Source organism: Microcebus murinus, chromosome 2 (genome assembly GCF_040939455.1).
Source record: "Microcebus murinus isolate Inina chromosome 2, M.murinus_Inina_mat1.0, whole genome shotgun sequence".
In the NCBI taxonomy this organism is placed as follows: domain Eukaryota; kingdom Metazoa; phylum Chordata; class Mammalia; order Primates; family Cheirogaleidae; genus Microcebus; species Microcebus murinus.
In genome coordinates, this window is record NC_134105.1 from 98437252 (window position 1) to 98461323 (window position 24072).

General features: G+C 44.5%; 1 protein-coding gene across 2 annotated transcripts in view; it reads right to left on the reverse strand.

Annotated features, from left to right (window-relative positions):
- Positions 1-24072, reverse strand: part of PDZK1 (PDZ domain containing 1) — a 31353-nt gene that overhangs the window by 5525 nt on the left and 1756 nt on the right. For both annotated transcript variants that reach the window (XM_076000048.1, XM_012761911.3), the window contains 5 exons: positions 8800-9011; positions 7412-7661; positions 4540-4676; positions 3449-3644; positions 1506-1702 (listed from right to left, as the gene is read on the reverse strand). In XM_076000048.1, coding sequence (XP_075856163.1) covers positions 1506-1702; positions 3449-3644; positions 4540-4676; positions 7412-7661; positions 8800-9009 — 990 coding nt within the window. In that variant the 5' untranslated portion in view covers positions 9010-9011. The remainder of the gene's footprint in view (positions 1-1505; positions 1703-3448; positions 3645-4539; positions 4677-7411; positions 7662-8799; positions 9012-24072) is intronic.

A 24072-nucleotide genomic window follows, 5' to 3' on the forward strand; every position in this document is an offset into this window, starting at 1 on the left:
AGCCTCCCAGAGTGCTAGGAATACAGGCGTGAGCCACCACACTCGGCCCTAAATATTCTCATTTAACACTCCTAGCCACATTTCATAGTAGCTACCCCTTTCATACAACTAAGGAAACTGAGGCACAGAGGATAATTTGCCCAAGGTTACATTACTAGGGATTCCCAGTATGGTCTGACCCAGTCAGTACAGTAAGATGATTATCTCCACAAGCCAAGTGTCAGTGAACGTAACTTCAGCCTTTTTGGGTGGGAGCAGCTATTTGGATATCACCAGGTTTCTGGTCTTTCTCTATAGTCATCAAATCAGGTCTCACCATTTCATATTCATACAACTTGTTAGTATAGTACTTGAAATTTTTTTCTGTCTAAACTTAACCTTGTTTTTATTCTTCTGTCTAGCCTAGCTAAATGTTTTGAATATTCATTACACCCCCCAGCAAATTACCCACCACCACGTTAAGTCTTCTAAAAGTAGTTTAAATGTGTTTTCTACATCTCCATCCAAATTAACTAAACTAGTTTAGGATAGGAACAAGTAGCCTGCCATTAGAGACTTCTATTCAGGTTGACATTGTTCTAATATCAAGTATTTTCTAGGTTTGATTGTTCCACTAGCCAAACAACACATTTTTCTATGTAGTTCATTATTTAATCTTATTTACAAGATTATCTTTAAATATCTAATCAAAATGTGCTGAGAAGGAATATAGCATAATGAATCGAGTCCAAGAACTTGGGTTCAAATACTGGCTTCAGTCTTTATTAAGCTGGGTGACTTTAGCAAATCACTTCCTCTCTCTAAGCTTCAGTTTCCTAATCTATAAAAAGGGGCTAATATTACCACCCATAATATTATTCCCTCTAGCATTTATTTTGAATGCTTCTATTATTGGATGTCACAGAACAAGAACCATCTAACATGTTCATATTTATGACCACACCTAGCAAGGCCAATGGTACTTAGACGGCCCCCAGATATCTATTAAATTACACTGAACCTCAGTTCTTGTTCAGTGCAGTAGGAGGTGTTATGATTAGGAGGTGTTAAAAGGAAGTAAAGTTAGTTTGATTCAACTTGGTCTTGGTGAGTCTGTTTCTACTTCCTTCAGTTGCTAAGGGCTTATAAGCAGTTTAATAATCCTTTCTGGCCTTTTACATGAGATTGATGGAACTTACTGATCTACAGTTTAAAATCCAATTGTTCCCTATTTGGGGAACAATTTTATTTCCAGGCTCCTGTTCTCCATAGATATTCTCATATCACCAAGAGTAATTCTGCATTATATTTGTAAATTCTTTCAAAAATCTTAAGTCTAAAGACTTAAAACTCATTTACTTGACATTCTTTTATCACTACTAACTTGAGCTTCATGTCAGCCTTACTGATGATCATTTATGCCCCTTCCAGTTTGAAGAACAAAATAGTAACTCGGCCCAAAATTTGAGGACATTAATGAATGGACCCATCCTTAATGCATGAATACGTGGCCTTGTGTTACTCACCAGTTTATATATGTTGTTCGTCTCTTTGTCCACTACCAGCAGTGAAGTCTGGTCTCCACCCTTTTTAATCATTTCCACAACACCGTCATGATCCAGAGTTTCCACAGACTCGCCATTGACAGCAACTACCAGGTCATTGTTCTTCAAGCCAGCCTGCTCTGCTGGACTTCCAGGATCTATGTCCTTGATGATTTGACCTACCCTCCCCCACCCCAAAAAATAAAGTTATCAGAAAGGCCCCTAAACAAATAAACTGGGGTTTCTGCTGGAGTCCCAGATCCTGATGAAATAAATATAAAAGACATGCTGAAGCCAGGCATGGTGACTCACGCCTGTAATCCTAGCACTCTGGGAGGCCCAGGTGGGCGGATTATTTGAGCTCAGGAGTTCGAGACCTAGCCTGAGCAAGAACAAAGCCCCGTCTCTACTAAAAATAGAAAGAAATTAACTGGCCAACTAAAAATATATAGAAAAAATTTGCCGGGCATGGTGGCACATGCCTGTAGTCCCAGCTACTCGGGAGGCTGAGGCCAAAGGAATGCTTGAGCTCAGGAGTTTGAGGTTGCTGTGAGCTAGGCTGATGCCACAGCACTCACTCTAGCCCAGGCAACACAGCAAGACTTTTTTTTTTTTTTTTTTTTGAGACACACATGCTGAGTGCAGCCACTGTCCCTCCCACCAGCATCCCAGGAATCTTATGAAGCACTCAGTCTGGGCTAATTTCCTGCTCAGATCTCATTCCAGGATCTAACCCAGCCAGTAACAATGAAAGGGTCTTAAGGAATCATGTTACTAAAAGCAACATTCAATATTGACAAAATAGCACGCTAATCATTAAGGGTCTGCAAGTTCCCAGGAAGAGAGTGGGCATACCTGTATCCATACATCTTACATAGAAGCCAAGCTATAAGAAAGAGGGAAGGGAAGAATAGAAACAAAAGCAAAAACTTTGTACCTTAAGAAATCCATGCTGGAATTTTAGCAGCCTTTGGGTGTATTCAGTTGTGAATGTATTTGTATATACACACTTCGAGGATGTGCTTTTAGCCACCTTCCTTCCGACTTCAACTGTCTTTACCAGATGCCTTCATATTTTTGTCTCTCACATTGTTCAACAAGCTCCAGTTTCACTTTGCCAGCTAACCACTAAGTATCTCCAACAAGATCTCAGATCCCTCAAATTTAATGTATTCAAACCAAAAATCAGCTCTGCCCATTCTCCATCCCAAAGGCCTGTTCGTATTCCCCCAGTCACCAGCACTCAACAGTTGATTCTTCCCCAGCAGCCACTCCCTGTATCTAGTCAATTGCTAAATCCTTTGATGCTACCTTAGTATTAACATTCCCCACATCCTTCTTTCTCTAATCATTTCCTCTACCCTGAATGCAGTTTGTGTTAGTTCCTGCCTGGAATTCCACCTAAAATACTACTACAGCACCTTAACTGCTCTCCCTTCTCCAATTCTTCCCCTGCATCCCCACCCCTTCGATACAGCCCTGCCTTCAGATCCCTCTCGATGGGCATGTCAGACCTAGTCACTCCCTAGGGCAACAGAATGAGTGTGGGCTTTGGAACTAGACAGCCCTGAATGGGGCCCAGCTACAGCACAAGTATTTGACTTTATATAATTACTACATCAAGCCCTCAATTTCAGCAATTCTTCTTACAGAATTGTTAGAAGTAATTGATATATGTAAAGTCCTTAAGACGTTTTAGGCTGAATTTTCCTTTTCCCTCACATTGTTCAAAAAACTCTTAACTCCTCATTGACTAATGAGCCAAATCTAAACTCTTCAGCCTAACATTGAAGGTCCTTCATCATCTCTCTCCAACCTACCTTTCTAACTTGGATTCTTACACTATCATCAGACAGAACTCAAGTCAGTAGAGTGAAGAATGGGTTGGTTACACTGCCAAGTTTTCCACTCTTCTAGTGCCTTACCTTTCGATTCTGGGCCTGCCCTCAGATAGAAACCATAGCCCTCGCTTCCCTTCTTCATCTCCACAACTCGGGGCTGGTGGGGTAACAGTTTCAAATTGGTCGTTTCTCTTTTGAATTGTATCTTCTGCTCACTATAGCGCTTGTCAGTTTCTTTGTCCACCAGCAGGAACATGACACGGCTTCCTGACTTCTTCACCTGCAACAGCACACACAGATGAGGGATGACACTGACCGCCAAGAACAATGCTGGGGAATAGGAAAGTTGCTGGGTAGAGGCACGTGGTCTATAGATGCCACAGAAAACACAGGATGCAAGGCCCGAGGTTAAGCTGTTACACTGTTTCCTACCACCTAACTCATATTTCTTCACCTTCACTTCCATGGTTGTTTTTCCCTTTGTTAAGTGTGCCCTCACCCACATAGATGCTAGCTAAACCCAGGTGAGAGCTGGACTTCAGAAAATCCAGAACTGTAGGTGAAGGCAAGGAATTTGAAAAAGAAAGTAAAGGTCCACTTTGAAAGCTCATTCTACAAAGAGTAGAGGAAGGTTGGTCAATTTTCAAGGTTCCATATGCCTTCAAAGGAAAATCTCAGAGTGTTTTCCTTTGTCATGGACCCAAGCTGGGACGTAAGGTTCGGGGTAACAGGCCTTCCAATATCCTGCACGTGTAGCTCTGTATTTACCACCACATTGGTTATCTTCTACTTCCCATTAAAACATTTAAGTATCATCAGCTCAACATTGAATTTATCATAAATTCAGAGGGGGCTCCCAACCAGGTACAAACAAGATCCAAAAGGTAAAGTTTAGACATGAGGGTCTTGTGTAGAAGAAAAAAAAAAAAAAAAAAGACAAAAGGTAAAGTTAATGGTTCTTTAAGGCCCCTTATGAAACTCGCAAAGACCTTATTCAAAACCCCTATATCGATGCTGCTTCTGCCACTGATGAGTCTGTCCAGCCTTAACATGAAGGGACGACTCAACTGGATATTCCCTCTGCCGTAAACTCACCATGGCCCTACCACTCATCTTCCTGTCACCTGCAATGACAGTGAAAGACAGGGTAAGGAAAGTTCCCCTTCGGGGCATACCTTCTCAACCACTTCCTCGTGGCTGGCGTCTTCTACGTTCTCTCCGTTCACTTCAATCAAGTGATCGTCAGGCAGCACCCCAGCTTTCATGGCCACACCTTGAGGTGTGATATCAGTCAGGTATACCCCCTTCTTACCTGAAAAGCAGTAGGGAATAAACTCCATTGCACAGAAAAACCAGAGATCTGATCGTAACGGGTTTTCTCACAGTAATATAAAACAGAGCTTCCAATTTTAGAGCTAACTCAAATGGCCTTTGGCTTCTGATTTAGAGTGATGGTTACAGCTCCTAGCATGAATCTCGACGAAGCCGTTACTCAGTGGGTATTTGTTGATTTGAATGGAATTTCTGAGCTCAAGTAAATGCAATGACGGAATCTCAGGTGGCATTGGCCTCCCGAACCAGAAAGCGCCAACCATGCCCAGGCTGCCTCATGTCATACTCCCTTTCTTTGCATTTGTATTATAGATTAGAAAGCACTTGTCCCATTCCCTCTTCTCTAGAACTATTAACCATCATGCACCAATGGAGTCAATAAATCTCACTGATACAGGCTTAACAAGGACAGAGGCACAGGAGGGAGGGAAAATATACACACATCTAAGTGGGGTAATTTAGGTACTACCTACAGCAATGCTGTCGGTTCTTTTGAGGTAATACAATAGTTCCCCCATATCCACTGGGGATACATTCCAAGACCCACAGTGGATGCCCGAAATAGACAGTACTGAACCCTATCTATACTGTTTTTTCCTATTCATGCCCATGGTAAAGTTTAATTTATAAATCAGGCACAGTAAGAGATTAACAATAACTGAGCTAACCTTCGTAACCTCAGCATATGATATTTTTTCTTCACTTAAGCTGAGAACTTTTCACTTAATGGAAGTACTTTACGACTTCTCTTTTGCATATCTGAATTGCCAGCATCACTACTCTTCTGCTTTGGGCCATTTTTATTGATACTTAGCATTTGTATGTTTATGGGGTACATGTGATATTTTGATCCATGTATATAATGTGTAATGACCCAGTCAGGGTATTTAGGCTATCCATCCCCTCAGACATTTATCAGTTCTTTGTGTTGAGAACTCTTCTAATCTTCTCTATTTTGAAATATATATTAACTATAGTGTACTGTACTATTGAACATTAGAACTTACTCCTTCTGTCTGTTTGTACCCATTAACCTACCTCTCTTCATATCCTCACCAACACCTCCACACACATGCACACGCACACCCTTCCTAGCTCTGGTAACTATCAGTCTACTCTCTACCTCCACGGATCAATTTTTAGCTCCCACATATGAGTGAGAACATGCAGTATTTGCCTTTCTGTGCTGGGCCATTCTTTAGTAAAATAAGGGCTACTCAAACACAGTGGAACACAATTTCCCTGTAACACCACAACAGTCGATCTGATAACAGATGGCTACTAATAATAGATGGCCTACTGGGCAGGTAGAAACGCCTGGGCAGGTAGAGACAGCAAAGAGATGCCAAAACCAAGGGATGAGTCACATCCTGGGTAGAGTACAGCAGGACAGCAGATTTCACCACACTACCTAGAACGGCTCACAATTTTAAAAACTTATGAGTTGTTTATTTCCAGAATTTTGCACATATTTTCAGACCATGGTTGACTGCAGGTAACTGAAACCATGGAAAGCAAAACTGAGGATAAGGGGGAACTGCGGTATGGCCATCTAGGCAAAGGGTAGCTTCATAAGGACCAGATAAGTCACTTGTAAGTAACAAACTACCTCCTTGAACACTTAATATTTCTGTTACTTTGTTATATATTTGTCATGAAGAAAATAATTTCTTCATAAAGCTAACCTAAACCATTCACCATGTGCATTAGCATAAGAGCCAACTGAACAGAATTTGAATTATGATTTTGATTTTTACTATTTTACCAATAATGATCTTCTAAGAAATGCCAAGCTTCCTATAACCACACCATTGTATTTAATAACTGACAAACTTGAGAAATACCTCTTATAGCTTGTTTACATCTCGTTACAGGTTAAATAAGCCTTAGAAATAATTTTAAATTTGCCATTGGCCTGCTGCTCTATCACTCACCAAGTCATGACCTGGTGCTTCGCCAGTACCAGAAGCAACATGGGCAGGGGCAGCATTAGAGATGGAACCAACTGCTAACATAGTCCTCCACTTCCAACCCATATCCCAGAGGAACCATTACAGAACTAAGCTCACCTGAGCACAGGTCCATCTGGACCTCTGAAATTCTACAAACAGAACTTGTAGTACTTCCTGATGGTCAGGGTTTCTCAAATCACTAGGTATCTCTCTGCTAGAGATCAGGGCGTCACCTCAAAACAGTCTAGGCTGGACCACAGCTGAGGATACTAGCTAAATTTTATAAGAGGCTCGAGATCTTTGCAGTCTCCTCAGCAAATATAACTGTGCCTGACACATCAATAGGGACTCAAGAATGTGTTGAATAAATGGCTACCTGGGCACTCAGATGAAAAAAAGATACGAATTTTACTCAAAAGTAGCTATTAAAAAGATCCTCCTCTTTCTTGGCTTTTATTCCCCATCCTCCCCTCCACCTTCACCCCAAGGAGGCTAGAAAAGAACAACAAGGATGCATCAATCCCACTAACCCTCTGGCCTCAAAGGTCCTGAGCCTGATAAACACGTGGGAACAGGAGCACCCAGTGCCCCCACCCCACTGCTGTCCAATGTTCTGATCCCTCACTGCACAACTGTGCAAGGCAAAGGCAGGGGCGAGGAGGGAGGGAAAGCTGCAATGGGACATCTATAGCAACTGAAGACGAGTCATTAACCAACATCTTTATTCTGGAGTCTGTTGTCCATGCCCCACCCTCAAGCTTACCGTGAACAGTCTTCATGGAGAAGCCATAGCTGTTCCCCTCCTTCACCAGGTAGCAGAGCCGTGCCTGGGTCCAAGTCTGCACTCCCTTATTTGTCACAGGGGACGGTTTCTTCTCATTCAAACCTTTCTCCTTCTGACTTTGACCCAACTCTTTCAAGTCCACCTGCATTTTCATTGCTTTCTCATAGGAATCCCCATCCAGAACTAGTAAGGTCACTGAATTCCCACTCTTTCTGACCAGATCCACAACCTAGGAGGAAGAGAACGGTAGCTTTAATGAATAACCCCTCTATCAATTGCCAGAAGGAAATGCTCACCACCTGCCTCAATATCCAGCCCTGGCCGGGCTCGGTAGCTCACGCCTGTAATCCTAGCACTCTGGGAGGCCGAGGCGGGTGGATTGCTCGAGGTCAGAAGTTCAAAACCAGCCTGAGCAAGAGTCAGACCCCGTCTCTACTATAAATAGAAAGAAATTAATTGGCCAACTAATATATATAGAAAAAAATTAGCCAGACATGGCGGCGCATGCCTGTAATCCCAGCTACTCGGGAGGCTAAGGCAGGACGATTGCTTGAGCCCAGGAGTTTGAGGTTGCTGTGAGCTAGGCTGATACTACAGCACTCACTCTAGCCTGTGCAACAAAGCGAGAATATCTCAAAAAAAAAAAAAAAAATATATATATATATATATATCCAGCCCTGGAAATTCTGATAGCTAATCCCTGACACCCAGATAGTAAGCAGATGGGTACCCCAGCCACCTCTATTCCAGCCCTTCTGAGATCCAGGTGCAGATTAGGCTGGGCTTTTGGCACTGTTAGAATCTGGGCTGAGATTGGGTCACATTCTAGAGGACAATTCCAAGGACTGACCCTTTCTAGAGATGAATGCTGCCCTACAGCATAACAGATCCTCCCAAGTCTACAGGGACAGTAAGGTGTAGTGAAGACAGCATCGACCTGGAGTCAGGCAGAATGGGGTAAGGCCAGACCCCCCACCACCACCACCATGTATTCACAGCATGAACACATTAGCAAACTAAGTTATTAGCTTCCTAATCCATGCGATAGTGATATACACCTCACAGGGGGATGATGAGGACTTAAGATAATGAATATAAGGTTTCCTGGCACAGTCTCTGGCATAGCAAACATGCAATGCACGTTAGACCTGATACTATTCAAATCCAAGAATAATGTTTACAGTTCTTGGCTAATTCCTGGGGACTTGATTGGCCAACATAAAGCAGAGTGATAAAAGCGTCCTGCTTTGCCAGTGGCAACCAAGAAAGAACCAAGAAACTCTACTGATCCCCAAAATTACACTCTGCAGAGGGGATGTGGGGACTGAAGTGATCCTATAAGAGGAACCCCCAAGTGTCTCATTCACCTGCATATGTTCTTCCTTGTCCACAAAAACACCATTGATCCTAAGAACTCTGTCTCCATCCTGGAGGCCAGCCTTCTCTGCTGGGCTACCCTTCTCAATCACCCGAACCAGGTGGCCAGCGGTGTCCTTCTCAATTCTCAGGAAGAAGCCATAAGTGTGCCCTTCTTGTTTGGACAGTTTACATTCCCGGGGGTTGAAGGTGGAAGCCATTTCTATGATAAAAAACAAATGGATAAGTTCATCGGAAAGAAAATCTAATTGGGGCGAGAACTCTTTCCTCCATCTCCTAGGATTCTGTTCTTCCAATCATGCCAAATCTAGACTGTCTGGGTAGCAACTTTGGGGATACAGGAGGTCACCTTCAGAACTTGGTAATGATTTCCAAATCTATTTCCCCCCACGAACAATATTTTCACCTGAGTTTCAGACTCATGTATTTTAGTGGGTACTGGACACAGATGATTTTGCTTCAATGGCTCCAAACTCCTCTTTGTCCCCTGACCTAAAGAAATTAAGTCCAAATATGTCACCCAAAAATTTAAAGGAAAAAAAAAAAAATCAAGCCCACTCTCAAATATTTGGAGAGCCTGTCAATTCTAGGCATTGAGAATGAATCTATAGAGAAGACAGACTCATACTTTGCCTCTCATACTGGCAAGAACATAATTATAACATGTGGTGACTGTTGTGCTGGGGAAGAAGGAGAATATATTTAATAACAAAGGGTCTTGGGAAAAGGCAGTGAGGTGGGAAGAATTAAGAACAGCTTCCTGGAGGAATGACCTTTCTAGGAACTGAAGGATCAGGAGTCAGGTGAGGTAGGATAGGTCAAGGAAGACCTCAAAAATAATTAAAGAAAAAAAAAAAAAAAACAGAAGCCAGGGCAGAGTAGGGATACCCAAAACAGAAACTATTGTTGGCTGGGCACGGTGGCCCATGCCTACAATACCAGCTACTTGGGAAGCCCAGGTGGGAGGATTGCTTGAACCCAAGAGTTAGAGGCTGCAGTGAGTTATGATTGTACTCAAAGCCCAGGTGACAGAGCAAGACCCCATCTCAAAATAAATACTTAAAAAAAAAAATTCTTGTGGCCAAGTCAGGGTTCTCCCTGCTGAAGCAGCTTCTATTTCCATCTATCCTGCCTCTCCTGTTGCCCCACTGTAGGAGCAAGGTCCTAAGCCACAGGAGGAAGACAGGACAAGTGTGAAACCAACAGCTGGGGCTTTGGCACGCAGTTGTTGATAAGGGAAGACTCCTGCCAGTGCCCCCCACGCCTCCTGGCTTTAAGCTTTTTCGTTGGGAGAATGGGGGCCAGAACAGCGGGAGGCTGCTATGCAAGGCAGGGGGCCCAGAGCAGAAGGCTGGGGTCTGCTCTTTAAACCGCCTGCAGGGCAAGCCCTCGCCCCCTTGTCACAGTTCCCCACCTATATGGAAGTCAGAGAATAAGCCATCTGTCCCTTCCCTCCTTCAAGGGACAGGAATAGGTGGCCACATAGGGTACGGGGTAGGGTGGAGAATGGGGAACAAAATGCCCCAGGCTCCCTAGAATCCGCGCCATGGTGATTCGAGATAGCCATCTCTGACCTTCGTGCCCAGAGCCGTACAGTACAAACCAGACTGGAAGCCTCCCACTGCCTGATGACACGGCCACCTCACGTGGGCTCAGCAAGGTCTGGCAGCCACATTGCCAGTGGCATGAATGACTAAGTAGCCAAAAAAACAAGAGATAAAAAGACTCCCCATCAAGTGTCAAGGGAAGAGCTTAGCCGAGTGTCAGAAGACTCGGCCGGCTACCAGGAACCACCACTTTGAGAGGAGAGGAAACGTACAGAGCATCGCCCGAGTCAGGCTTCCACATGTGCAGGCACCTGTTTCGGTCCTGTCTGAGTCCTTAACATATTATTATTTTTTTTTTCCACTTATTTTGGAATGTGAAAACATATTATTTTTTCTGATCATCCAGCCTGCAGGCCTGTTTTCAGCTTGAATCCACATCCGTGTCCAAGCTCATCTCTAGAACCCCATCAGCTCTCAATTCCATAGAAGCAAAAAGCCTTAGAAAAACAGGACACGGTCTCTATGCATTTTGTTGGGAAGAACAGGCAATAACGATAAAAGAATGAATAAGTTTTTTTTTTTTTACTGCAGATGTGGTAGAAAAGAATTAGTAAGATTATTTCAGTTAATGATACTTGCTGTGAAGAAAATAAAATAGGATGTCATCTTTGGGAACAACAAAAAAAACCCAAAGCCTTCTTAAATTGGGGGGTAATTATTGCAGAACTTCATCCATATCCAACAAAATTTGAAACATGTCCTTATAATCAGAATGAAGGCCACTAGATGCTATATTTTCGTCAAAAGATGAGGCTGTTCGTGATCAACGTATTTTAGCTATTTAACTGGAGAATTAAAGGCACTCACCCCTAAAAGGTACTCATTTCTAAGGCACTCACCCCTAAAATTCAGCAATCTCACACCCTGTGGTAACAGCCACAGGCTGTTAGTCTCTGTAGACCAAGGATAGAAAGTGAAACCTCATCACTGGTAGAGCTAGTCCCATGTTGGAAAGAGGGGAAGAGGCAAAGTTTTTCCTGTGTTTCACTGGAGAACTGAAAGCCCAACACACAAGGAAACACAAATCACTGTTTCCCAGGCAAAAACTTAAGCTGGTTTTGTTTGTAGTTTTCAAACAGCCAGACAGTAATCACTAGATCTGCACCCGTGGCTTTGAAGCCTCAGGCACTCAAGGTCAGAGTTTCTTTTCCGTCTGGGGGAAGCCAGAGAATGAGCCAGTTTGCAGCAATAGGAGCACTAAAACGCTACGTACTGGAAAGAACAAGACACTGGCTGGCAAGCAGGAAAGGCTTGGGGTGAGAAGTCAAAGAGTTTCTGTTTTAAAAAAATCAATCTTGATTAATAGTGATGTTAATCATACGTTTAGATTCCACTTTCTTCCAAAAGAAATAATTATTGCTACCAGACAACCACTGCTGGGAGCCCCCGAATACCTCCTGCCACCACATCTGCAGCCACTGACAGATTGATGCCAGTGTCCACGGACTGGTATGTGCCCAGGCCAAACTGGTTAAATATTTAACACCTTCCACTGTGCCAGTGGGGAACACAGACCAAAACCCCAAGAGCCTGGTCTTACATGGGACCCACGGGTCCCTAAAACTGTCTCTTTTCTTTGCCATCTTGCAGAAAGATGACTTAACTAGGTGTCAAGAGAGCTGCACTCAGGCCCACCTCCAGTGCTGGTTCTGTCTGGTCCACGTCCTGGTGTCACACTGTCCCCTAAATGAGGGCTAGGATCAGTCACTTTAGTAAGACTGTCACTGCTCCATGATGAGGATGCCTGGAACTCTGGAATACAGGGCCTACATAGGAAGGATCTTTGTATTTAAGGATACTGTTCCCTATTTCTTTAGCCCCCATCCCATCCTCTGCTGCCTGAGAAAATCTGGAGGTCACATCGCTAAGGTGGACAGACACATAACCAGTGAAGGCCTATGAATTTCTGCAGTATGTCAGCAATCATCCAAAGCCAGATTCCATTAAGTTTTCAGCAGGCTTTATTCTCCAGTTAAATAGCTAAAATAAAATACTAGAAATGAGAGAAAGCTATAACCATGTCTGAGCCCTGGGGGAAAAAGTCAATACATGGCAAAGTTCTTATCTCTGGGAAAGAACAAGACACTGGCTGGCAAGCAGGAAAGGCTTGGGGTGAGAAGTCAAAGAGTTTCTTTTTTTAAAAATCAATCTTGATTAATAGTGATGTTAATCATACGTTTAGATTCCACTTTCTTCCAAAAGAAATAATTATTGCTACCAGGAAAGAGAATAATATGGCTGTTGTCAAGAAGAAAACTTGGAAAAGAAAAATTATATAATAAAGAGAAAAAAAATCAGTTCCTGTTTCCCACTAATTGAGAAGAACAAGAGAAAAATATTATATAATAAAGAAAATAAAAATTCCAGAAGAAAACTTGGGTACCTTCTAGAAGTTAGCAAAGCTAGGAAATGGCCACAGAGGGGGCAGGGGGTAAGGACTGCTGGATGTGGCCAGAGTAGGAAGAACTAAAGCCACTGGGCTGTTTCCTACAGGAAGGAAAGAAAGATCCCCGGGTACTTGGCTCCCGGCCAGCCATCAGCATGGATTGACATGATCCTCAGTGAACACCCACCCGCACTAACTCCTCTGCACAAAGAGCTGGAAGTCTGAGCTGGAAGCTGTTCCTGAGATTAGGATTGAAACCCTAACAGCCAGAAAGAAGGGCTCAGTTTAGCTGGCCGAGGCTGAGAGGAAATCCCAGGTTTCCCCCAGGTGGCATGACTGCAGTGGAAGCTCTAGGACTTCCCTCAGCAGGGCTAGCTGGGGAGAGAGTGAAACGAATTCCCATCGCGCCCGGCGTCAACGGAACTTGCAGCAAAGCGTGCCTGCCCTGTCGGCCTGCACGTCAAAAAGGCCTCTAAGATAATTATTTGTGAAAATGAACTATTAAAAAATACCCTGTCTTGCTAGGCCCATTAGGCTCATAATCCCATCCAGACAGGGTAGGGGACAGAGGTGGGGTGGAAGGATCTCAAAGCCACTTAGCTCAAAGCTCCATGATCTCCTGAGAAACATTTGAAAGTCTCCAAGTCAGCGGGAACCCAACAAGGACACAAAGCATTTCCCAAACCCAAAAGTCAGCACACAGGGTTCTCTGAAACATGTGCTGCTCAAAAGCAGAGAATTACTTCTGTAGCTCCTGTGAGCTTCCAGGTATTATTTTGAAAAGGAATTCTGTAGCTGCTAGTGACCAGGTAAAACATGGGCCAGGGGGCCGGGCGTGGTGGCTCACGCCTGTAATCCTAGCACTCTGGGAGGCCGAGGCGGGCGGATTGCTCAAGGTCAGGGGTTCAAAACCAGCCTGAGCAAGAGCAAGACCTCGTCTCTACTATAAACAAAAAAGAAATTAATTGGCCAACTACTATACATAGAAAAAATTAGCCAGGCATGGTGGTGCATGCCTGTAGTCCCAGCTACTCGGGAGGCTGAGGCAGGAGGATCACTTGAGCCCAGGAGTTTGAGGTTGCTGTGAGCTAGGCTGATGCCACGGCACTCACTCTAGCCTGGCAACAAAGTGAGACTCTGTATCAAAAAAAAAAAAAAAAAAAAAAAAAAAAAAAAAAAAAAACCATGGGCCAGGGAAAGCAGATTCTTCTGAGGGAAATAAATAGCAGTTCCCTGAGGAGCAGAGTCAGCAAGAGTTAGAGGATCTCCCTTTGTGTCCTTGATCCTGGGAGTTGTCCACCTGTGCCCAAAGGCACCAGCTGGTTTCATCCGAGTGAACAGATGCAGTTGGTTGAAGCAGTGTAAGCCTATAGACCATCAGACGATGACAGCAATATTAAATCACGTTACCATTTGAAAATGCACTGTACGCCAGGTGTGGTACGTTATCTCATTTAATGCTCACACTAAGGTTTTTCAGTCCTAGCTGCCCCTCAATCACCTGTAGAGATTTATAAAAATAGATGCATGATAGGCCCCCACCGCACATCTACTGACAAAAATCTCCAGGCTTAAAACCTAAACATGAGCAAAGAAACTAGTGCTTGAAGTCTCCCCGCCCCACCTGCAATCCTCTTCTCTCCCCGTGGGATAATTAACTCTCTCATGGGTCGCAGAACAGTGTCAAGGTTGGGTAAGCTATTAACAGCCACTCTGAGCTCGCCTTTACCCAGCCTTACCCACCTTTACCCAAGGTGGCAGCCTGGTTAGGAGAGGCCCTTCATCACTCCGTGCAGTCCTCAGGATCCAGCTCTGCCCCTAGTCAGTGGCCCAGCTGCCAGTATAGGTGTGCGTGGCAACCTAAAGTCCGTTCCCTCGTGCCTCCCTCCCCAGGTTCTAGTTCTGAGCCCGGCAGACATAGAATCCAGCAGATGAAAGCCACCTTTACCAGTTTGCGTGGGCTACTTGTCCTATCAGTCCAGTCTGAGGGACTGCTCCCACCTCCCAAGCCTAAACGCCTTCACAGCTGAGGCCATTCCTTCCCCTACACTACAGGCGGAGTCCCAAGCTCCATCCAAGCCCGAGCCCTGCCAATCATCCTGCAGAGCCCTGAGCAAGAGTGCCGGTCGTCAGTCCTGCTGTACAGCTCCTCGTTCCCCGCCAACCTCTGCCCCGCACCAAACAATTAGCTTCGTCAGTCGGCGTGCTGAGCAGGAGAGGTCTGGCAGGACCACGAACGTAGCTTCTTCAGTTTTCCGCTAAGCATCAGGACGACGTATCAGCCAGACCTGATTTCATTTGTTTATACCACAGGTGTCAACCCACTTACATGCAAAACACTGAAGTGGTCGATGGGCTATAGCAGACACCACCTCTATTCTCAAGGAACTTTATAGTTGAATAGGGTTGAGAAAAAGGTTTAGTACAAACACCACTATGAGCAGAGTGTAAGTGCCATACGACCTCCAACGTAGGGAAAATTAAGGAAAGCTCCATGAATCCCATAAAATTTGATTTGGGCCTTAACAGACTGCTGGGATTTCAACACGTACAGAAGTAGGAAGAGAGCGTGTTAGGCAGATAATAGAGTGGACATCAGGGCATGAAAGTGGGAAAGTTTCGGGGCCCGGCCAAGAAGGAGCTAAAAACCCAATGAGGTGGAAGGACAGGCAACAGAAGGGAAAGCATGGGTGACAAATTGGATTGTAAAGGCCTTGAATCCAGCCCAAGGGCTCTGGGCCTTCCTTAGTTTGGGGGGAGCGGGCACTACTCAAGGCTTTTCAGCAGTGGGATGACAGGATCAGAGTTGGGCTCCAAGAAGGTAGGTGGGGTGGACTGGAGCAAAGACACACTGGAAGGAGGCCAGGCAAGAGGCTGTCATCATAACCCTACGCACAAGATAAAGGGCTTGGCCTGGCATAGTAGCCACGAGAATAGAACAGAGGTGGAAGAACTACAGAGAGGACTAAGTAACCGATCTTATCAACTCTTCAACCCTGTTCCCTCGGGTTTCTCCATGCAGAGATGACCTCAGACACAACAGGTGTGACAACACAGGTGTTCAGAATGCTTGTTTACACTGACCATGACTAGCGTCCGGTAGGAACAACAGCTCTGCAGCAGCCAGCCAGCGTCAGAGCCCATAGGCTTCTCTCTAATCACCGCTTACTCCCCTGCCGTGTTTTTTTTTGTGGCTTCTTCGTCGTGAGGAAGGATGCCCATGCACACAGTGGCACATGCAAAGTCTTTTGAAACCACAGCTCAACTCGAACACAACTGCACTTTTGGCTTTTTTTAGTCCTGGGATTGTAAGAGTACTCCAATTCTGCAGCTACCTACTTATTCTGTTTCTCTGTAGGGGCCAGCTGTACACTTTACCTGAAATGATTACATTAGCTCAGTTTTTTCCTATCAACCAAGCTTGATATCTTTCCTACTTCAAGCCTGGGGCTCCCCTCTTCTATTAGAGACTGAATTTTGCACCCCACCCTATTCATACATTGAAGCCCTAATCCCCACGGTGACTGTACTCAAACACAGGGACTCTAAAGAGGTAGTTAAGGTTAAATGAGGCTGGGCACAGTAGCTCGTGCCTATAATCCCAGAACTGGAGTTTGAGACCAGCTTGGGAAATATAATGAAACATCAATGCTACAAAAATTTCTTTTAATTAGCCAGATGTGGTGGTACATGCCCGTAGTCCCAGCTACTCAGGAGGCTAAGGTAGGTGGACTGCTTGAGCCCAGGAGTTCAAGGTTGCAATGAGGCATGATGAAACTACTGCACTCTAGCCTGGACAACAGAGCAAGATCCTGACTCAAAAAAAAAAAAAAATTACAAAGAAAATAATTTTTAAATAAGGTTAGGCTGGGCACGGTGGCTCACACCTGTAATCCCAGCACTCTGGGAGGCCGAGGCAGGCGGATTGCTCGAGGTCAGGAGTTTGAAACCAGCCTGAGCAAGAGTGAGACCCTGTCTCTACTATAAATAGAAAGAAATTAATTGGCCAACTAATATATATATATAGAAAAAATTAGCTGGGCATGGTGGCGCATGCCTGTAGTCCCAGCTACTCAGGAGGCTGAGGCAGGAGGATCCTTTGAGCCCAGGAGTTTGAGGTTGCTGTGAGCTAGGCTGACACCATGGCACTCACTCTAGCCTGGGGAACAAAATGGGACTCTGTCTCAAAAAAAAATAATAAAATAAGATAAAATAAGGTTAAATGAGGTCATTAGGGTGGGATGCTAATCCAATAGGACTGGTATCCTTATAAAAGAAAAAAAAGACACTTGCACAGAGAAAAACCACATGAGGCACAGTGAGAAGGTGGCCATCTGTAAGCCAAGGAGAAAGGTCTCAGAAGAACCAAACCCTCTGACACCTTGGATTTTAGACTTCCAGCCTCTAGAACTGAGAAAATGAATTTCCGTCTGTAGTATTCTATTGCAGCAGCCCTAGCGTCTTCTGCATGCTGCTGCCCACTCAGGCAAGGAGTTGGAAAAGGAAGGGGGTCAAAGGAAACCAAGCTCATGCCTTGGTGACTGGCAGAAAAGTGATGCCATTAAAAGATAGTGTAGTCATGAGAACGTCACCTGGAACACAGGAGATGTGGGACTGGTGGCCAGGTCTGGGACCATGTACAAGCAGTGCTAGGGCAAGCTCAGAGTGAGAATGTGGAGGAAGAGGGCCAAGGACAAACCCTTGGGTAAGCCTGTGTCTAAGTGGCAGGAAGATGAAACAAAAAGGAATAATCAGAAATCAGAAAGCCAAGACTTTACAGTGCCATCAGAACTAAAAGAATCTCAAGATAGGGCTAGTTAACAATGCCAAATGACACTAAGAGGTAAAGAAAATGAAAGCAGAAAATGCCACTTACGTTTAGAAAATGGAAGTCTAGGTCAGATAAGGGACTAAGAAGCTACTAAATGACAGCAGCAACAAATACAGATACATTTTGGAACAGATAGATGAGAGCAGCAGGACAGCAGCTTGAGGGGAAAATGGGGTTGACAAATGCTTTTATTTTTAACATTATGTGAACTATCAGCGTGTGTGTCAAGGGGTGACATGGAACACAGGAAGTGGGATTGGCCTTGATGAGATGGATACTTCTGCTGGGGCAGGAGGGCAGCAGGAAGAAAACGGGATGAGTAAGGACACTTACTCAGCGTCAATCTCTTCTGCAGAATAGCTGACAACTCAGGAACTTTGAGAATATAGAGCAAAAGTGTCACCAAAGTACCCCTGAGTGAAACAGATAAGTCAGTGATGGTGGCCAGAAGAGGACTGTGGATCAGCTGCTTGTCAGCACCAGAAGACAACTACTATGAGAAAATGAGAGACTGGTGTGCCACATCTTCCATTTTTCTCAAGAGAATCTAGATTTATGTAAAATGTCCCCATTTTTAAAAGCAGACAGCTATCTTAAACTTACAAGAAACTACATAAACCAAAACAGAATTGAGCCCCTGGGCTGACAGTGTGTAACCACTGGCAAAAAGTAATTCCAACAGCCACAGCATTATTTCACAAATTGGATAAAAATGTCTAAGAAACTTAGATTAGAAAATATATATAATGAACTTATAGCAGACCAAACAGTGTTGGTTCACATGGCATTTTCTCGCTGTAATATAATAAAAAAAAAAAAACAGAAGAAATGGGCAACTTTTACCCTAAGGATTTAACATGTTTTAAAAACACAGGCAGCCGGGCATGGTGGCTCAGGCCTGTAATCCTAGCACTCTGGGAGGCCGAGGTGAGAGGATCACTTGAGCTCAGTGACCCAGCAGGTAAGAGAAATCAGGAGGGAAGGATTTGGAGACTGGTTCAGGGACTGGCTCAGCAGCATGAATGGGGAGAGGGAAGAAGGGACTGGGGAAACAGTTTCAAAAGTTAAGGGATTAATACAGGGAAAGTCATCCTAAAAGATCTTTAGCACAGAATAGCTCCCAGTAATGAAATTCTAAAGCAGCCACGTGTGTATGTGAGGGGAGTCTATTTTTATTTCCATCTTCCCCCAGCATCCTACCCAGGGTAGAGTGCAGTAGGAGGAGCAAGGGCTTGAGCCAGGCCTAGTTTTTAATCCTACTTTCACTACTTGCTAACTGACTACATGGGCACGTTCCTTAATTTTGAGCTGAAAATGGAAGTACACCTAGAATGGGAAGCGCATGTGGACAATGACAATTGCTGACAACAGAACATGTAAAGCATCCCTGCACAGTCCCTGGAGCAGAAAGGCTCTCCCCACAAAAGTCATCTTCCCTGCCTGCTGGTGGGAGCCCGGATGCAATGCAAATCCCATTTTTCTGGGAGAACGTGTGAGCAGTGTTCCCGGTTTTCTTTTTGAGGACGAGAGATTATAGACTGGTGATAGGCAGGCACCTCAATTATCGACAAGGGATTCTCTATCTACTCATCCAGATCACCTCTGCAAAGCTAATTTTAGCTGCTGAAAAGTCAGGGCTAAAGATTTTGCTGACCATAAAATGAAGCTCAAATAATAAACCCAGATTTTCCTGGACACAGAAGTATCATGCAAGTCTGAAAGGTAGGGAACTATAAAACAGGACCAAATGCTGTGTATCGAGGAGGAATATCCAGGGAGCTTTAACAGAACTTCAGGGCTACACTAGCCAGAGAGTCCCAACACGTGGAGCAGGTGAGCTCTAACGAGTAAGCAAGGAACTGAAGGAGGGAGGGAGCAAAGCATTACCTTAGATGTAGACACCTGGCCCAGGCAGCCAGGGAGGAACCAGTGAACAGGCTCACTCATCAGATAGCATCAGGAAATTTCCAAAAGATTAGAGAAAGGACATGGGATAAACAGCATCCGGCTTGGAAGTAGAAAAATAAAGGGGCCAGGTGCAACGACCACCATCAGGAGAGAACAAGCCCAGGTACTGTCGTCTTGGGCCATCTTCCAAGGCCCAGGACTTGGTAGTAATATCATTCCATAAATGCAGTAATCTACACCACTGGGCAGGAGTCCCCTGGACCTACCATCATCTTATTGAATAGTAATTAGGAATCAATTATATAGTTAGTATCAGACTACAAAGAAAACAGAGCCACTCCCCACAAGGTGTTTATGTAACCAACACTCAAGCCATGAAAAGACTAAACAGTAAACACTTAGGACTGCTGGTGAATAATGTTTAACCCTGGTCACTGCAACAGTAGAAGGACATTTGATTGTATAACCTAGGATGTAAATAATTAAATTATCTGTTTGAGGCATAAGGGGAAGAAAGGCAGAGTCTCTCCAGTAACATTCAACCTAAACATTATTCACTTTCCACTGAACTCCATGTCTGTCTGTAAAACACCTTGAACTTCAGCAAGAAGAAAGGAACATTCTCAGGAAACATGACCAAGTGTATCTGCACAGTGTACATTCTGAGGATTGCTGTTCTTCCAACATTTGCATGCATCTGTAATAGGAAAAAAATCACTAGACTTTTGTTTTAAAAAATGCAGTTGGTGGACACCGTGATGTTAAGTCAGCAACTGTAGAAGGCTGAGAATTCCCTGCAGTCATCAGCCATGACACGAAGGCGCCATGCCCGGCTTCTGTCAGAGCCTGCAACAGAGCCTCAGCACATGCTGTTTCTTCCAACAGCATAAAAAAAAAATCCTACTGTATCTCAGCTGGTACTGACATGTCTCTAGCAAGAAATAGCAAGGAAGAAAGAATAATAGAATAGATAATTCAATTTCATGCCTCAAAAATATTTCACCTAGAGCAGACCCTATGTTTTTGATGCAGATCATATATTTAAGGCCAACTGGATTCCTCCTTTGAAAGGCAAGACCTGTGGAAATTAAAACACTCGTGTACTTTAATATCAAAAATAAGCTGGGCCCTTAAAGTAAGTATTTGCTTACGGTACTTTCCCATTGTACAGTTACTGTTTGGTCTCAGCCAGAGATAGACTTCAAATGTGGGAAGATAATGAAGTGTGTTCCACTGAGAATTATCTGGAGAACAGTCATCACAGGCCCAGTGAGTAATTTTTGCCCCTCATTTCTGATAAAGAATGGAATCTGCTTATCTCAAAGTTCGTTTGGCCGGCTGGCACTAAGTACCCTGCACCCCCAGCCACCATAAACTCTGGGCTGGAGTTCAAGGCCTTCCACGCTTCCATTGCTTATCCAAGAGTCTTTACAAGTTGGGAGAGAGATGGAGTCATTATCCAGAAACAGGCGCCCATGGAGAGAGGAGCCCTCATGCACTGCTGAGACCTGGTACCTGCAACAGCCCAACCATCCTGAGGGTGGGTCAAGATGAGCGTTTTCCCCACATCAGCATGTCTTGCTTTAAAAGACACTTTGAACTTGCATTTCTACCCCCTGACTTTTCTTCGTATGTCTGGACTACAGAGAGTCCTCCTGCCTGCAGTCCCTCCCAGTCACTGCCTCGAGACAAACTTCCCAACAAAGAGTCTCTTAAAAAAACAAAAACAAAAAATCCTTCAAGAAGTGAAAGTCCAGACTTCTGGCTCCAGCACTGAGGCTGAGCACAACCCAGCCCCGCCTCATCCACCTGCTCCTCAGCAGACACCAGCTGGGCTGTGCGTGGTCACCGCACCCAGCCTGCCCTTTGCTCATGCCACAGGCTCTGCCTGGAATACCTTCCCCACTGCTGACTCCTTATTCATGGTAGGTGCTAAGTAGACATTTTTTCCAAGTGGATGGATTCAAGATCTACCCATTTTCAAGGCTCAATCTAAATTTTAGGTTATGTGCAAATCCTCCCATGACCAGCACAGTCTGAAGGCATCACTCCATCGTCTGCATTTCAAGTATCATTTATAGATCCAGCAAGTTACATGTAGTACCAACTGTGGGGCAGGTACCAGGACTCAACCCAGAGTAGGCACTGCCCTGCCCTCAAAGAGCCCAGAATCCAGTGGGGAGAGTCATGAAACATAACTACCAAACGATGGTATGGGTGCTAGAATATTTACATGAGAATGTTGTCTTACTGTTTTTTATTGAGCTACTATTAGGCTTTAGGAGCCAGCCTAGGGACTCCTGATGAGTTCTGATTTCATCCTGATGAACAATTTTACAAAGAAAAAAAAAAAAAACAAAACTCTGAAAAGCTGGGTTCCCATGGCGATTTGGATAAGCAGAGCCTGGATTCAAACCCAGTTGGGTCTGTGATCCTCCCATCTACCCTCCCTCCCAACCCTGTGGGATCTAACATGTATGATAACACAGACAGACTGGGAGGAGGAAGACATCCCAGCCAGAAGGAACAGCACAAGGTGTGTTCAATGAAATGGTGAATAAGTCAGAGGGCCCAGAGTGTGTGTATATGTTGAAGGAAAGACGTAGGTCAGGTTAGACAGAAGTACCTTGGACTCAGTCCTATAGATTATGGAGGAGCTCCAGTGTTTATGTCATGTGTCCCCAACAAGATAAGCTCCCTTAAGAACAGGCACCACAGCCCTTCTGTGTTCTCATACCATCAAGTATGCACTCAATACAATTGGTAAAGCCCATGAGCTTTTCCGAGTCTTTGATTTTGTGTTCCAATTGGGACCCCATGGTTCTACCCAGCTTCATGAATACACAGTATCTGTGCCTCTAACCAGATTTGGAGCCTCAGAAGCCAATGGCTGTCTCAGACCAAGAGCAAACTTGCCATAGCTGCCATCAAGTATGCTAGGGGCCATCTTTCCCACTTATCAAAACTCCTTGCCACTGCCTGGGTTCCTTTACTTCCTGGGGTCCTGCACATTGCAAAGCTATCTGAAGATCACAATTGTAGCACTAAAGATGTGCTAGACACTACATGCATTCTCTCATCAAACCCTCATAACTTTAAGAACTAGGTGCTGTTATGCTCATTTGACTGATGAGGGAGTAGAGGCTTAGAGAATACAAGTAAGTCTGATCTGGAATGCAGGTTTCAATCCCAATGCCCATGCTCTTAGCCACTTAGATGTAGCACCCACCAGGCAAAGAGATTAAGGAAATCTGGGAAGTCCCTCATGAAGGATCAAAGACAGGAGCTGAGGAGATCTTGAAGACATGTCTAGCCCCAGCTTGCTACTCTGAGATTTCTATGCAACAATTGAGAGAATCATTTAACCAAGACATGACCAGAAAAGCCATTCCCACGTGATCAGCCTCTAGACTTCAGATGCCCTGAGTATAAATTCTTCAGCCACCTCTCCGGAGGAGCTCCTTTACCAAAACCACCTGCATCTATTCTTCCAGCTCCACTGCCACACCAGTTTCCATTTAGGCAAATATTTAAGCGTCTATTCTGTGCTAGGTACTAAGAGTTGGGAATACTCCAGGTAACACCAGGAATGAGATTCCTGCACACTAGAAGCACCCAGGCTTAATATCTGACAAAGGTGACAAGTAAAAAGTAAATGAGATGATTTCTGATGATAAAGGCTATGAGTGTTGCAGATCGTGGTGGGATGGAGGTGGGAGGCTGATTTAGAAAATCCTTGCCAGGGAGGTAGCATTTGAATTCATTCCTAGCTGACAAGAAGCCAGCCTTTAAGGTCCAGGATCTGCCTTATACTTGGTGGGCTGAAAGGGACATTAGCAATTTAGTCTCAACTCTTCATCTGTAGGTGAGCAAATAAAGATTCAATGAGATTAAAAGACAAGGCCTCCTGACTGACTGGCAAGGATGTTTCTTCCTACCATTCCACAGAGCCTTTGGATGCCCACATTTGACATTGTGCTTTTAATTTCCTCAAACATATTCATAATTTTGTTTTCAGTACACCCTTTGGGACAAGGGAGGCCTGCACTTGATAAATGATGACTTTGAGGCTCTAGTTGGCTAAGCAACTTGTCCAGTGGCCTGTCACTAACAACTCAGTCAAAACCCTTGGTTATTTGTATTCTGGTCCTGTGTTCTTCCCCCTAGATGAGGGGTAGCTGTCTAGTAAGTGGTCTGTGAACATGAGACATCAACTCATGTTCTAGGGTACAGAGAACACACACAAGTTAAAGAGCAATTTACTTAGTAGTCATAACGCACAAACTCAAATCCCTGAGTTATTTGTTGCAAGAAAGAACATGTGACACCAGGTGACCCAACAATCATGGCCTGAGCCGGTCTGCACCCCATAACTTCTGGATGCAAAACTGAGAGCTCCAGCACATTTCATTTCAGGGGTTTTAGTAATTAAGGAGAAATGGTTCCTCTTGCAGAACCAGCATAAGAATCTTCATAGCTGGACCCAACCCAGAGCAGGGGTCTTCATAGCTGGTGAACCCTTAAGTCACAT